The 17,411-nt window shown below is 36.4% G+C and overlaps 1 protein-coding gene across 1 annotated transcript in view; it reads right to left on the bottom strand.

Moving 5' to 3' along the window:
* Positions 1–17,411, bottom strand: part of CLIC6 (chloride intracellular channel 6) — a 69,381-nt gene that overhangs the window by 5,819 nt on the left and 46,151 nt on the right. The window contains exons 2-4 of the mRNA XM_043990792.1: positions 2,448–2,557; positions 1,728–1,853; positions 959–1,065 (exon numbers count right to left, since the gene is read on the bottom strand). Coding sequence (XP_043846727.1) covers positions 959–1,065; positions 1,728–1,853; positions 2,448–2,557 — 343 coding nt within the window. The remainder of the gene's footprint in view (positions 1–958; positions 1,066–1,727; positions 1,854–2,447; positions 2,558–17,411) is intronic.

Genomic DNA, 17,411 nt, shown 5'->3' on the forward strand with positions numbered 1-17,411 from the left:
CTCATCCCTCCTCTATTTCTAGAATCTTCAACCTCTCTGTCTATTAGTTCCTTCCTTACTGATTTCAAACATGCCCAAAGTAGCCCCATCCAAAAAACAAACAAACAAAAAAATAACCACCCTCACCTTCACTGGAATCCATCATCCTCTCAAACTACCATACATTACTCCTATTCAGTTTCTCAGATCCTTGACCTTCCGTTTCCTTTAATCTTTTGTATTGTTTTGTGTAGTGTATCTGTTTTGACTTCCAACCTCATCACTCAATTGAAACCATCCTCTCCAAAGTTCCAAAATTGCATGAAATATAATGGCCGTCCTTCTAGATCTCTACAGTATTTGGCACTGTTAACTAACCTCTCTTTCTTTCTGGGTCTTTATAACATTGTTTTCCCCTCGTTTTTCTCCTATAGAACAGATCCTTCCTTCTCAATCTCCTTGGCTGCCTCCTAACTTTGAGTATACCTCAAGGTTCTACCCTGGACCTTCTTTTCTTCTATCTCCACCATCTCATTTGGTAACCTTCTTTACATTGGCTTCCTATTGCCTCCAAGATAAAATATAAACTTTTCTTTTGAACTTTTAAAGTCCTATGCAACTAGATAGCATTCCAGCTTCATCTGGAATTCTTTATACTAATGAAATCACAGCTCTGGTTTTAAAAAAAAGTTACTGTAGAGTTGCTAGTCTGCATTTATGGCTTCCACACCAGAAGTTACTCATACTGATGAAATCTTAACCTAAGTGGTAGAGCCAAGAAGAACCTTACAAACCAGCCTAGCCCTCTTAATTTAGAGATGAGGAAATTGAGTCACAGAAAATAGTTATTTGTCTGAGATTACATAGATAGTGTCTGAGTTTTATGGACTTCTATGTCAATGTCCTGCCCACCATTCCATATTGCCTAATAGAGATTCCCCCTGAAAAGCAGAAAACAGAGGAACTGTGAGGAACGTACTCTCATTGGCATCCTTTCTTGTGTTTTTAATAAATGCAGAAAATTTTGCAAATACATCATTTCCTGCAGAATTTGATTCCATGTGCTGGGTTCCAAGTTTAGGGTACCTGTGGAAGTCAAAATGAAAGATGTCACAGACAAGAGCTATTCTGGGTCATTTTTGTATAGAAGGCAGAATCTTTTCTAAGAAAAAAAGTCAATGAAGACCTTAAAGTCTTTCCCTTTGACGACCCATCCCCCTGCCTCCTACAGGGAGTAACACTAAATCTTAAATCAGCTGGAACTCAGAGTTGAAAGAATCCCTGTCTGTTTCCCTCCCATACATTTTTAGTGGGATATTGACATACACAAGATCACCAAAATTAGGCATTAAGTACTTAATTGTACCACTGTGCTACAGGTTATGCAGTATGCAAACAGACCTTAGTTTTCCCAGTTTTCCTTTTATACTCATCAATTTGTAGGAACAATGTTCCCATCAAAACATAAATCAATCAGCCAATCAACTAGCATTTTTAAGTACCCACAATGTGCCAGGTATTGTGCTTAGCAGTGGGGATAAAAAAGAAAGGCAAAATACTGTTCTTGTTCTCATTGTTTAATGGAGGAAGACAATAAGCAAACAATTATATCAAATGATAAATTGGGGGTAGTCCCAGAAGAATGGAATGTAAACTTAGCTCCTTTCCAGTGCTCCTTGCAAGCTTTTACATTAATTTCTTTTTGGAAATATCTTAACCAGATTAGTCCATTATTTTCGGTGGCATACCTTGGTGGGGCTAATTTTTCTTCTAAAAATTCCTCGATCTTATTCACATCTGTCTTTACTTCTCCATCAAAAGTCATAAAAGGTGGATTTGTTCCAGGAGCCAGATCCTGCAAGTCCGCTGGTTTCCTGAGAGGAGATGAACAATGGAGTTAGTAGGTAGCAGCTGTTAGCTATTGATACTCATTTCTCTCAGTGTATCAACCTGCTCCATTTTTCCAGAAACAATGCTTTATTTTAAAGCAAATTGTCACATTTATGGTCATTTTCAAAGGCAAGGAGAACAAAAGAATTCCTTAAAATTATGGGTTTGATTCCCCTGACACAGGCATTAGCGAACAGTCTGATCCATGGTCTATGATATTCCCAGCTCCATATTCTAAATACATATGGCTGACCCTGAGTTCAAAAGGAGCCTATATTCACTAGGGGGGCTTGCTCTCTACCTCTTTCCACCCTTCTCTTCTCCTGGACCATATCCTTTGTGCCAAAGTTTATACTCAAGTCCTTTACCCATGTATATATATTGAGATACAGAGGTCTGTTTATGTGATTCCATTACATAGAGAGGGGGGGGGGACCTTAGGGTGAAAGGTACAAGGGAGCACAGGTAGGAGTGGGAGAATAAGGAGAGTATGGAAAAAGGGAAAGGACAAAAGAAAAAGGGAAGGGAAGAAAATGTGTTACAGTCATTGAAATTAAAATACTCTATGGTCCTCTTACCTTTTCAAGTCCACTGTTGTAACATTAAATATAACACCTTTAAGCCACAGGATCATAAAGAGTCGCTGAGAAAACGGGCAATTTCCAATGCTCTCACCATCATAACCAGCCTACAAATTCAAAATAGAATTTTTAAGATCTTCTCTGTCATCCATCACCTCACCACTCCCACATAAGCAGCTTTAATCTAAGGTTTGGGGGAGGGGAAAATGGCAGAAAAAATAGAGGAATGAGCATTGAGTAATCCTCCATTGCTGCCAAATACAAATGGAATATAGTTTTTGTCCTCTTTCAGGCCTCTTGTCCTCTTCCTCAACACAAACATAAAACTCTTGTTACAACCAACAAGTAAGGGATGATTAAAAATAACAGAAATGGGTTCAAGTCACAGCTCTGCCAACTTCTCTCATGTGATCTTGGGCAAATCACATCCATCTGGGACTCAGTTTTATCCTTTGCAAAGTGAAAAGGAGACTCAAAATCTTACAAAAATGAATGTTGAAAACTATCTTTACAAGTAATTGGAAAAATAAGATAAAATTGCAAAAGGAGTGAAGGGGAGAGAGACAAAAATTTTCTGTTAATGTGAAATATTGTATGCACTTCAAGATGAAGTCACTGTCTTATTAGTTTTATTCATTGTTGGGAGACCTCTCAGGAAGTAAGAGTAATCTGTAAATGAATGAGATATAAACACAAAATATCAATAAAACTGAGAGACCCCCCACAAAAAGGCAGAAGGGTTTGATTTGGGATGTATTAGAAAGAGCAATGGCTCTATGGGTTCAAATCCTGCCTCTGAAAAATATTACCTGTGTGACCTTTGGCAAGTCATTCAGTCCCCTATGTCTCAGTTCACTTGACTATAAAATGGTGAATTGAACTAAATTGCCTCTGAGATTATGTCCTGTTCTAAATCTGTGATCCTAAGGTCCCATCTAGCTTTAATATTTTACATGGTTCTTCTCTATTCCTGTGGAATTATTTCCCATTAATTTTTATTCTGAAAAATAGACAATAGATGCTCAAAAATGAGACAAAGAAAAAGGAGATATTTTACTTCTACCTTTCAATTATATCAAGTTAAAACCTAAACTTTTTTTTTGGTGAGGTAATTGGGGTTAAGTGACTTATCCAAGGTCACACAGCTAGTAAGTGTCAAGTGTCTGAGGTCATATTTGAACTCAGGTCCTCCTGAATCCAGGGCCGGTGCTCTATCCACTGTGCCACCTAGCTGCCCCAAAACCTAAACTTTTAAATGTTATAGAAAATTTGTCTCTACCAACTCTAGAAACCTGGGGAGGAAAGGGTAGGGAAAGAGTATGAGGGTTGTCCAGTAGAAAAAAAATAATATTTATTTTATTAAAGAGCTTGGGGGACGTAAAGTAATTCCCCCCAATTTCATCCCTCAAATATATTCTCCCTCATAAAAGTGAACATTCTTTTTCACTACAAATTTACCTTATCTAATCTCCTCTGAATCTTCACAATGTCAAAGCAATCCTATTTCTGTTGAATTGATTCCCTATCCCACTTACCCTAGTGGCTCTCTTAAACCTCATCTCAATTCAAATTTCCCACAGGACCTGACCTTTTCAGCTGAGGGATTTATCTCATATTTAACTGAAAAAAAATGGTGCCATTGGCCAAAAGCTTAATTTCCTCCCCTTCTCCTCATCTCATATCATCATCCACTATCTGTTTTTTCACCCCAGTATCAGATGAAGAGGTGTCCTTCTTCTTGCCAAAGCTGACTGCTTTATGTTCTATTTTGATCCTATCTCTTCTCATGTTCTCTACTACATTGCCCCCACCATCATTCCCAGTCTTTCTTTAATCTTTGATAACTCCTTATATTCTGGCTGCTCCTCTATTGTCTACAAAAGTGGCCATCTTTCCAATCCTCAAAAAGTGCTAGCTATCACCCTTTCTCTCTCTTTCCCTCCCTGTAAAAATCTTAATAATAAGTGTTTTGTCACTCTTTTCTAAACCCATGCAGTCTAACTTCTGGTACTATTACTGATGTGAAATTGTTCTCTCTCAAATTATCAGTGATCTATTAACTGTTAAATCAAGTGGTATTTTCTCATTGTTCATTTTGCTTGACCTCTCTACAAGCCGTTGTCACTATTTCTTTTGGTGGGGCAATGAGGGTTAAATGACTTGCCCAGGGTCACACAGATAGCAAGTGTCAAGTGTCTGAGGTCGGATTTGAACTCAGGTCCTCCACTGCACCACCTAGCTGCCCCCCCCCCCCGCCCCACTTTTGTCTCTATTGATTGCCTCCTTCTAGATATTCTCAACTCTCTGGGTTTTCATGTCAATGCTCCTTCTTGATTTCCCTCCAATCCTTCTCTGTCTCCTTTGCTGGATCTTCTTTCTTGTCATATCTCCTAGGTGTGCTTATCTCCCAAGGCCCTGTCCTGGGCCCACAGAGTGCTGAATCTGATTTCAGGAAAATGTGAGTTAAAATCTGGCTTCAGACAATTACTAATTATATTACCTTTGGCTTAACATCTGCCTACCTCAGTGTCCTCAGCTATAAAATGTGGCTAATAATAGCATCTATTTCCCAGGGTTGTTATGAGGATAAAATGAGATCATATTTGTAAAGTCTTTTGAAAAATTTAAAGCACCATATAAATGCTAACTATTATAATCATTATCTCATAAGTTCCCATGTGTTCAATTATCATCTCTAGGCAAATAATTCTCAGATCTGTATATCCATCTCTAGTCTCTCTTCTGAACTCCCCTACTGTTATCTCCAACTATCTAGTGGACATTTTGAACCCGTTGTCCCATAGGCATCTCAAACTCAACGTGTCCAAAGCAAACTTCATTATTTTCCCTCTAACACCATCTCCTCTTTTGAACATTCCTATTACTACTGAGGACATCATTATTTCATATTTGTCTTCAAATTCTTCCTTGACTTCTCACTCTCACTTTCTCCAATCATTTGTCAAATACACCCAATCAGTTGCCAATCCTATCTTTCCTGTCTTCATAAATTCACCCTTATAAGTCCTTTTCTTTCCAAACAAGCAACATTCTAATTCAGATCCTTGTTACCTCTCACTTGAATTATTGCAGTTGTATTGGAATTGGTCCCTTTCCTTCACTCTCTCACAAGTACAATCCACCCTCCACACAGCTACCAAATTAATTATACTAAAGAATAAGTCTGACCATGTAGAATAAAATATAAACTCATCTTTTTGGCATTTAAAGCTCTTTACCACCTGATCTTTTCTGACTTTTCCAGTTTTCTCACAATTCATTCCCCTCCATGGACTCTACAATTTAGCAATACCAGACTTGTTGTTGTTGTTTTAAATCGACAATATTTTTTTATTTTTGTCAATTAACAGGCAATTATTTTTCTCTCTACAATCATCCTGTAATTGAAAAAAATAGTTGTTGTAACAAATAATATGCATAGTTAAGCAAAACAAATCCCCATGTTATTCATATCCAAAAATATTTCTCATTCTGCATTTTAAATACATTCCCTCTCTGTCAAGCTTCATCATTGCTCCACTGTTTGGTCATCAGTCTTTCAAAGCTACTTGTCTTTAATATTTCTTTCATTGTATAAATTATTCATCTGGTTCTGCATACTTCATTCTGCATCAATTCATACAAGTCTTCCCAAGTTTCTCTGAAATTGTTCCTTTCATCCTTTTCCACAATGCAGTAATACCCTATGGTATTTGTATACCATAGTTTATTTAGTTATTCCACAATCAATGGGCAGATCCTTAATTTCCTTGCTGTTCCTTGCACACGACACTCCATCTCTCCTTTCCATGCCTTTGCACTGGCTGTCAATTATGCCTGTAATGTTCTCCAGGCTCACTTTGCCCTCTTGACATATCTGTCTTTCTTTAATACTCAACTTGAGTATCATCTTTTGCAGGAGAGTTTCCCTATTTTCCACTTAAGCTCTCCTCTGTAAGGTTAACTTCCTTCTACTTGATACATAGCTCAGATATGTTTATTTATGGGTTGTTTTCCTCATTCACATGTAAGCTTCTTAAGGAGAGGGACTGTTTTGTGTTTTTTGTCTTTCTTTGTATCCCCAGGCATATTACTTGGCACATAGTAAGTGGTTAAAAGATGCTTGTTGATATTGGTTGATTTGCACTTCTAGTAGTGGAGTATTCGGGGAATGAGGTAACAGAGAAGGTAGGAAGGACTCTGACTCTGCAATGGTTTACACCTTCTCTGAGAGAATGTATCATAAAATGTATCATAAAAGCTGACAAATCAGGAACCAAAATTCTTCCTCTTTCCCAAAGCACTACTAAATAAATCCATAATAATTCAAGGATGCTGAAAAGACCAGGATGAGATTTGAACATGCTTTTTAGTAAAGGACTCATGTGACTTCAAGAAGTCACAACACATAGCAAGATCAAATGCTATTTAATAAATCAATTCTCTATACCAAATCAATGCAGCTATGTGTCTGTACATATATATGTACACACACACACACACACACATATATATATTTATAATTACATGTCACATTAAACCAACTCCCCACTATAATGTAAGCCCCTTGAGGATAGGAAAGTTGTATTCCTAGAACTTCAAACAATACTTTAAATAAATGTTTGTTTTTACTGAAGGCAGCAAGTACTGTGTCTGTCTGTGAGAATGCCACCAAACAATTCTCCTTTCTTCACTTTAGAACACAACAAAATGTATCCTTGCCTCAGCTACCTCCTCTCTCCCTCTAAACCTCTACTAAAGGAAAAGAAAGTTGTTATATATATATTATATATAAATTTCCATGGCTTACTATTTTGTTATTCTTTAAAATTGTACTACATTCTCAATAATTGCAGGTTTTAACATATTCGAGAAAAAGAAATGGGGGAAGGGGTACAAAAGAATAAGGACATTCAACCACACACCTATTTTAGCTAGTCTGGACTTGCAGCCTTTTAAAGCTCATATTTTATAGTAGTTATACTAAGTACAGTAAAGCCCAAATAAGTCTGCAGAGTGGTGCAATCATTTTTTTTTTCTGCCTTGTCTCTTTAACCTTTGGAATCCTAGTCTAACTCATTTTAAATGCAATGAAATCCCTGCTTAACTATGTGTATTTTTTCATTGTTGAATTTCTTGATAAAGCTCACCTTTACAAACAGCTCTGTGTCTGAAAACAGGCGTCTTTAATGCAGAAAGTAGTTTTCAGCCCTGAGCTCCAAAGAATAATTATATTGTGTGTGAGTCTCTTAATTTGCTCCATCTCTTTAATGATCTCAACCCCTGCATCAAGTCAATGTTTTTCCTGGTAATTGTCCTGCTCTTCTCCATTTCCTGTATCCTAGCAGCTATTGCTCCCTTTTTTATGGAAGCAGTGTTAAATGAATGGGGGACAGGGATATGCCACTATTAGCAGACTCTGCTAAGGTCCCAGACTTGTAGAGACTCGGCAGCAGAATTACAGATGGGATCTGACATCTGGCTTGTTGGTGGCGGGAGCGTCTGTGTGGCCAGAATGTCCATGATTTATATGATAGTCATGAAAGCTGCCTTTGCACATTATCCCCCAGGGTCACTTTAGAATCATAGAGTTCAAACCGAGTATGGCTGTTTGACTGAAGGCTGAACAACATTTTAGAAGAATTAACTGGCTGCCACTGGTGCCAATAAAACAGGATTTACATATACAGTATTGCCTCATCTTAAATTACTCTTAAAAGAAATCTGTCTCAGTCGGTTGTAAATGAGGGGGTTACGGGAACATGGTGGGAGTGACTAGGATGTCTTGCTGCCTAATTTTATTACTTTAATGTGCTTCAGTACTAGGATGTGCCAGCAAAAATAAAACAGAGGATACACAATCTACATAGCCAATTACTGAGCAATGAGAATTCTGTCTTGATGATATTCATAAAATAGACAAGATGATGGGATAAATACATATAAGTAAAGCATGACTAACTGACAATATCACAATAATGAGAAATTTTTATCAAATAAAGTCAGTGAACAAGCATTTATTAAGCACCTACTAAGGATCAGGCATTGTACTAGGGAGAATAAGAAAGGCAAAGAATAGTCTTGAAATTTTTATTTTCCAATACTAACAACTCTCTAGGCTGATTTTTTTTGGGGGGTGAGGCAATTGGGGTTAAGTGACTTGCCCAGGGTCACACAGCTAGTAAGTATCAAGTGTCTGAGACCAGATTTGAACTCAGGTCCTCCTGAATCCAGGGCCAATGCTTTATCCACTGCACCACCTAGCTGCCCCTTTCTAGGCTGATTTTAAGATTTCTCAAGATGTTCTAATACTTGGAAGAAATTGTGTGTGTGTGTCCATTTTTAACAAATCAAATTAAGCGAATTGAGAGATAAAAGTGTCTTTCTTGCTCTCCATCAACTGTTGAAGACAACTTTGGTCAACTAAAGTCTTTCAGCAACTTAGAATTGTATGTTCTACTTTTAAAACTCAACTTTTTTTTGGGGGGGGGAGGCAATTGGGGTTAAGTGACTTGCCCAGGGTCACACAGCCAGTAAGTGTCAAGTGTCTGAGACCGGATTTTAACTCAGGTCCTCCTGACTCCAGGGATGGTGCTCTATCTACTATGCCACCTAGCTGCTCCAAAACTCAACTTTTTAAAGAGACTTAGACTATAATTCCCTTTACAACTTGTTCAGGTTTCAGCATTTGAGAACATGGAATTTTCTGCTGATTTTCCCCTCAAAAAATACTATAATGAAATTAACAATATAGCAGTCTGCCTTATGAAAGATGGATAATTTAGTATTTGCTCTTTTTAAATTAAAAATTACTTTAAATAATGTTTATATAGTTTGTCTCTTTCACATTGATTCAAGCTATTTGAAATTAAGAAAGAGAAAAATTACTTATTTTAGTATTCTTTGCTACAGGCAAACAGAATCTCATTCAATTCAATAAACAATGATTAAAGGTTTAAGGCACTGTGCAAAATAATTGTTCATGATACAAAGCTATAAAATGGTTTCTACTCAAAGAGTTAAAAGGTGGGGCAGCTAGGTGGCGCAGTGGATAGAGCCCTGGCCCTGGATTCAGGAGGACCTGAGTTCAAATTTGACCTCAGACACTTAACACTTACTAGCTGTGTGACTCTGGGCAAGTCACTTAACCCCAATTGCCTCACCAAAAAACCAAACAAACAAAGAAAAAAAACCAAACTAAAAAGAAAACCAACAACAACAAAGAGTTAAAAAGGCCAAAGCTTTTTTAAAAAAATATGGATTTGAAGCTTTAAAACCTATCTGAAATATACATTTAAAGACAGCTATCTTAAAAAAAGATATCTGTAATATGGATAGTCCCACATGTAAGTAGATTTTACCACATGCAGTTTGGGAGTGATTTTGCTGGTGTGGATAGTCCTTCTATTGAGTCAGATTACAACCAGCATATTAGAATATTAGAGAATTATCTGAGGCTCATAGAACATAAGCAACTTTCCTACAGAAACACAGCTAGTAAGTTCCAATGGAAGGATCTGAACCCAGGTCTTCCTAATCTCAAGTCCAGCACAATATCATAGCTGTCTTTCTATGGCCAATGATAACTATGCTTTATTCATTACACAATATTGCTTCTCATCCTTCCTTCCTTCCTTCCTTCCTTCCTTCCTTCCTTCCTTCCTTCCTTCCTTCCTTCCTTCCTTCCTTCCTTCCTTTCCTTCCTCCTTTCTTACTTCCCTCCCTCCCTACTTTCTTTTCTTCTTTTCTTTTTCCTCTTTTCTTTCTTCCTTCCTCCCTCTCCATTTCTTGAATTGAACGGACAAATCTTGAGTAGAGCACATCATCTCAGTTAACATCTAAGTCCACATCATCTAAGTCCGGCTTGTTCTTCTACAAGAATAGTAACAAGATAGTGTCAAGCAAGGGGGCTATAAAGCACTTTATACTAGTAAGTGGAGATATTCAGTCCTGATGGTTGAGTTATGCCAACATAATAAAATTAAAATACTCTCAAAATTATTTTATAGGTTTAAGTATTATACTAAAAAGACTACTATAGGGATACTTTTGCTACTTAACAGTAGTAATTCACTTAGAGAAAAAAATAAGATCAAGATTCTCAAGAGAAATAATGAAGAAAAAGACAAATGAAAGAGCCCAACATTGCCAGATGTTTAAAAGTGAATTAATGTTAAACTAGACTCTAAAATAATACTTACCAAAACTATTTGGTACTAGTTAAAATAAAGGAAAAAAATTAATCAATGAAATAAACCAGAAAGGGAAAAAAGAAACAATTGAAAACTATGGCCTAGTATTTTATAAACCCAGGAACATAAATTATTGGGGAGAGTTTCCTTTTTCATGAAAAAAAATTCTAAGTGGCTTTTGTCATAAAGCACAAAAACCCTCAAAATGAATGTGTGACTTTAATATAAAAGGTCACATTATTTAAAAATTAGAAGACAAGGGAAGAGATAATAATTTCTTTCCCATTGACTTTGCCCTGTCACAAGTGCATGGTTGAAAAATTTTAACCAAACAAGGGATAAAGAAATCATAAAAGATAATATAGGTTATTTTGATTATATAAAATTTAAATGTTTTTGCACAAAGTTAATAAAATTATAATAAGAAGAGAAAGTACTAAAGAGGAAAAATATTAACATGACTGAAAAATTTCAGGATTCAAGATATTTAATGAATTGACATTTATGTAAATGTGTATATGCATATGGTATATATATATGTATGTATGCATGCATGCATATACAAATATAACATAAGCCATTCCCCAATAGATATTGGTGTGACTTACTTGGAAAAAACAATAATTTTGATATGGTTTCATATCATGCTAGCAATAATCACACATCTGTGCTTCTACTGATACTAAGCTGACACAGAAATCTCACTTTCAGATAAAATCAGATTGAGCTGCTTTCAACACCTTTAGTTATATTTTTTGTCATTTGATTGCTGGATTTCAAGCCACAAATATAATTTATTGCTTTCTTCTGTTGCATTTGGAATTCTGTGAATTTAAGAATAGTTATTAATCTATAGAAACATGAAAAAAATGTATCTCTTAAAGAGCAAACTTCAATGACTATTAGAGATATTGCAGTGGTTTTTCATATGGGGAAATCAAGCATTTCAAGGAGTTTTCAAGCCCCCCAAAAGTAAGATCAATCACAATGAAACATAAAGAAAAGTGAAATGATCAAAAGCTTAGGTAAGCAGGGTGTGTTAAAAACCTCATCCCCTAGATTAATAATATTTAGTGAAAAAGATAGATGTAATTCTAGCTTGTACACCCTCTCTCTGTGGAAAGCAGAGTAGCCTCTGGATTCAACTTCCTGTTCCCCTCCTGGCAAGGATTAAAAGTCTACCTTGGAGAAGGATTGTGGGAGTGGGAAGGAAGAGGTTAGAGATATCTATTCTGCCTCTCTTTGAACTATACAACAACACTCCCATGCTACATGTGGGGGACAGCCCCTCTTTACAAGTTGGAGGCCTTGTTTCCAGGATAACTATAATATAAAATATTACTTGATGTGTGCATTCAAGAGTTGGCAAAACAAAATATTATGTAAGGTCAGAGCGGGAAAGTCATTACCAGCAATGAAGATTTTATGAAGGAAGTGATATTTGAGTTGGGCTTTAAAAGATTGGCATGAATTCAGCAGCAGGAGTTCATTCCAGGTCTAGGGCATGTTATAAGCAAAGATGCAGAGTTATGAGAAATCATCCATGTTCCAGATCATGGGGCAGTTCTGTTTGACTAAAGCATCAAGGGTGGGAAGGAAAATGACCTGAGATAAGGATCCAATCTCCAACTCTATTTATTAGAGCAGACTGATAAGCATGCACTGGGATCCTCCAATATAATTCAAGCAATGGCACTGGCTTTCTAGATGAACTAGACAGTGTGACATAGTGGAAAGAGCAATGGAATGAGGCCAGGACTTTACCCCTCGCTCTGCAAGTAACATACTGTAACCTTGGCTGAATAGCTTAATTTCTCTGGGTCTCATTTTTCTCACACGTATAATTAAGAAGTTGGACAGTATTCTAGAAAGTTAGGGTTGGAAAGGACCTCAGAGACCATCTACTTCAGGGATCAGCAAACTATGTCCCATGGACATAGCCTCTAATTGTTTGTGTGTGGCCTGCTGAGCTAAGAATACTTTTTATGTTTCAAAGTTAATTTTAATTTTAAAAGAAATTTTAAAATGTAAAAAACATTTTTAGTTCATTGGATGATACAAAAACAGGCTGTGGACTGGATTTGACCCTCAGGCTATAGTTTGCCAGCCCTTGTTTAAAAGATGAGGAAACTGAGACCCTGAAAGTTTAAGTGACTTGTCCAAAGTCACACATATTGATAAAGTCAGAGTTAGAATTACGACCCTGATCTCCTGAATCCTATGTCAGTTAACTTTCAATGACAACACACTGATGATCTTTGAGGTCTTTTCAGCTCTAAAACTTTCATGATTCAATAAAACTTTTTTTTTCCCTTTTTAGAAAGGAAGAATGACTTTTGATGGGAGAATAGAAGAAAAGGTTGGTATTTATATAAGTGTCATGAGGTATGTAATTCTATATACTGTATTTTGCTTTCATTTAATTAGGAGGAAAGTTATATGTAGTTGTTTTTAACAGACAAAGAGAAAACCTTGGGGACATGTGGAAGGTCTCCAGATTATTCCATGCATAGGCAATAAATTAGCAACAGATTTTTAGTTTGGAATTGAAGAGGGACAAAACATGAGATAGAGACAGTTGACTTGGCTTGATCAAAGTATATGTAGAAGAAATTGTTGAGTGGTGATGGATACACTCAAGTATGATTACTCCAGTGGGACTTCTAGGATGAATATAAACAGTAGCAGTCTGGATGAGGGTTTTGAAAGAGAGAGGATAGATTTGATGTAGGCAGCAAAAGGAGGTCACTAAGGGGTTTTCTATGGAAGAAAATGATATATGGCAAAACAGCAGCTAAAAATACTATACAGGTGGCAATATCTGAGACTGAATAAGGTAGTAGTGGAAGCCGGGACAGGGCAAAGTCAATGGGAAAGAAATTCAAACGAGTCAGATGGGAAATGACTACTTCTGTCTGTACATAGATGTTTGCATGTTGTCTCCCCCATTAGATATAGGATTGTTTTTTGTCTTTCTTTGTATCCTTACTACAGTGCCTAACACATAGTAGGTACTTAATAAATATGCTTATTGTCTTAATGTCTCTCAACCTCAAGTTTCTCATTTGTAAAATGATGATAATAACATCTATATCACAGAATTGTTTTGAGGATCCAATGAAATAATGTGAAACACTTAGCAAACCTTAAAGAGCTATATAAATGCCAACTATTATAATACTATTATTATTAGTGCTTACGACCAATCCTGAGAATGCAGAATGGGCTCCTAAGAGGATAGATACCTGAGATTCCAGTTACTCTTTTGGTCCAAATCTTAAAATTATAGCTTGGAGGATCCCACTGTTGAGTTTCCTTTTCACTAGTCAGAGCACACAATAAGTCAAATCAGTCACTTATTGAAATAGTATAATAAGAGTAGTAATACATCTCCTCCATAAACCTGAGTCTCTCTCCCCTACTAACAAAACCAGCATTATCAAGGCTAGTGGACACATATAGAAGTCAAAAGAGAGACACACAAATAAGGAACATGTGTGGGCAAAACATATGCAAATAAGAACTTCTAGTGCTACAGAGTTGCAGGCTCTGATGTCCTCTTGTTAGGTTCTTGCGTTCCTCCTTGCTGCACAAGATCCTTTCTGCCTCCCTCCCTTCTTTCCTTCCTTCGTTCCTTCTTTCCTTCCATCCATCCTCTCTTCCTTCTTTCTTTCTACCTAGAGAGGTCTGTGTGGCCCTGTACTTTGCTTTAAAAACATTTGTTAAATGGACGAATGAATTTGTAATGATTGAGCCAGACTATCAAAACATCATCAGTTGTCTGGTCAGGACCTGTAAAATAAGTAGCACTTTAAGAAGTGCTAGTTCTACCAGTAAATTGGGTGACATGAGAATTTTCCTGGTCTACTTGGTGAAGGTTTCCAAACCTGTGTAAAATTCCTGAGAGAGTATGTGCTATTTATCATAACCAATTCATTCATTCTTCATAAGTGGGAGATAGGGGAGAGAGAAAGGACAACCAGACTAAAAAGATGATCTGTATGCCCTACTTCTCCTTATTTTGAAACTCCTTGACCCTAATCCACTTTAGACAATGATCTGCATCATTTCCCCTTTTTTGCCATTTCCTCTGGAGCCAAAATACACAATCTCCATGAGTCTGCTAATGGAAACTGATAAGGAATCTTTTGCATGGCAGGGTGAGGATAGGGGGTGCTTACTTGAAGTCTTTCCAGCACAGCAAAAATCTGCCAGAGCTTACATTTGACTGACATAGCCTTCATGAAACTGAGGTCACTCCCATATTTCAATGAGACATGGGAAGAGTCAAGCAAGATGGTAAGTCATAGATAAGGCCAGCACTGATTTTGATTAATCTGGTGCTTCAAGTTTTTCATCTCTATAACATTTTTATAGATAATCCAATAGTCAACACCAGGTTTATTTAGCTATAGCATGAAAAGGTTACTCATCAAAGATACAGCATTGTTAGATAAAGTTAAGCACGGATTCCCTCCTACAACAGATATGTCATGATCTGCTGTACTGAAAGGAATCCCTATATTAAGGAAATCACAGACCAGTTTGAGTTACTGGGGTATGCATTATTCTTAGACAGTAAATCCTATGTAGAAAGGCACATACTTTGACTAACTGAATATAATAAAAGATTTGGAAAGTGGGGATAGAGAGATATAAAAATGAAGAAAGGTTCAACTATAAAAATAAAACATCTTCTAACACCATTTTCTCTTTCCTACACTCTTATTCAAAATTAAATATCTGTAAAATATTTGAATCTTCTTGGGGAGTCACAAGATATATCATAATATTCAGAAATAGAAGAATCTTCACAGATCATCAATTTACTAAATTTTACAGATTAGGGAAAAGGGACTTAGAGAAATGAAATTACCTGTCCATGGTAGTAGCAGGTCTGACCTCTAATCCTTCCATTACACCATCCTTCCTCCCTTTCCTGATAGAAAATACACTATTAAATCTTTAAAAATAAACAAAAAATGAACTTCTAATGTATCTCTTAAGTAATTTTGCTTTTTCACATTGAAATTTAGAAGATAAAATTTTAATTCAATTAACAAGTATCATTTTTTAAATTTTGAATAGAATTTTATTTTCCAAAATAGATGTAAAAACAAAATTTTAACATCAATTTTTTTAAAACTTTGTGTTCCAGGGCAGCTAGGTGGCGCAGTGAATAGAGCACCAGCCCTGGATTCAGGAGGACCTGAGTTCAAACCCGGCCTCAGACACTTAACACTTACTAGCTGTGTGACCCTGGGCAAGTCACTTAACCCCCATTGCCTCACTAAAAAAAAAAAAAAAAAAAAAAAAAAAAAAAAAAAAAAAAAACAACAACTTTGTGTTCCAATTTCTCTTCCCCCCTCCACTGCCACTTCCCACCCACAAGAACTCAAGCAATTCAAAATAAATTACACATGAGTAGTCATGGAACAAGTATCATTTTTAAGTCTTTTCAATGAACAAAATTATGATCCTTGCAGAATAAAGGATTTTTCTCAAAAAGTAGTAAGGCCTAAAGAAAATACATTTTAACTTTATCAAGCAAAAATGTCAATAAAATGAGGCCCCCTTCCTTCCAAGATCCCTCTCCTCACTCTGCCTCCAATGCTTGATATTGTTGGCATATTGGGCCTTATGATTAATTTGTAGACAAATATTTATAAAAGGGGCAGCTAGGTGGTGCAGTGGATAGAGCCCCAGCCCTGGAGTCAGGGGGACCTGAGTTCAAATCCGGCCTCAGACACTTGACACTAGTTATGTGACCCTGAGCAAGTCGCTTAACCCCAATTGCCTCAAAAAAAAAAAAAGAAAAGAAAAGAAAAATATTTATACCAGCTCTTTTTTGTAGTAGCTAAGAATTGGAAATCAAAGTAATGCCCATCAATTGGGGAATGTTTAAACAAGCTGTGGTATATATATTTTATTGTGTATATATACATATGATATATACTTTATCATGCTATAAGAAATGACAAACAGGATGATTTCAGAAAGGCCTGGAAAAACTTGTATGAACTGATGTATAGTGAAGTGAGCAGAACCAAGAAAACATTGTTCACAGTGACAACAACATTATTTGATGAAGAACTGTGAATGACTTAACTCTTCTCAGCAATACAACAATCCAAGACAATCCCAAAGGACTAATGATAAAGCATACTATCTACCTCCAAAGAAAGAACTGATATTGATTGAGCACAGACTGTAGCATGCTATTTTTCACTTTCTTTAATTTTGTTCTTTATTTGTTTTCTTATACAAAACTACTAATGTAGTTGTGTTCTACATAATTGCACATGTATAACCTATATCTGATTGCTTACCACCTCAGGGAGGGGAAGGGAGAGAAGGAGGGATAAAATTTGAAACTCAAAATTTTAAATAAAAAATGTTTATTATTTAAAAAATATTTGGTCTTATGTTCTATAAGTATAAAGAGACTTCCTGGTTGTATTCGAAGAACTTGGCTCAACATTTAAGATGGTGATGAACTCATTCATGGTGGAATGAGCTCCTTTTCTAAGTTTTTTTGGTAAAGTTCCCCTGTTCATTAAAGATAAATGTTCTGACTTTTCCTTGTAGAACCAAGGCAACTCCAGCAGTCCTCAGTTCTTTTGTCTGCCATCTCCTTGGTGACAGTAAATTTCACTGGAAAAGTAGTATACCCTGTCCTATCTGAACTAAGTTTCCATCAGAAGGAGCAATAGAACTAGATGAAGAAGGACATTAACACATAATGACTAAAGCAATGTAAATGGAAAGA

This window comes from Dromiciops gliroides, chromosome 3 (assembly GCF_019393635.1).
Source record: "Dromiciops gliroides isolate mDroGli1 chromosome 3, mDroGli1.pri, whole genome shotgun sequence".
NCBI lineage: Eukaryota > Metazoa > Chordata > Mammalia > Microbiotheria > Microbiotheriidae > Dromiciops > Dromiciops gliroides.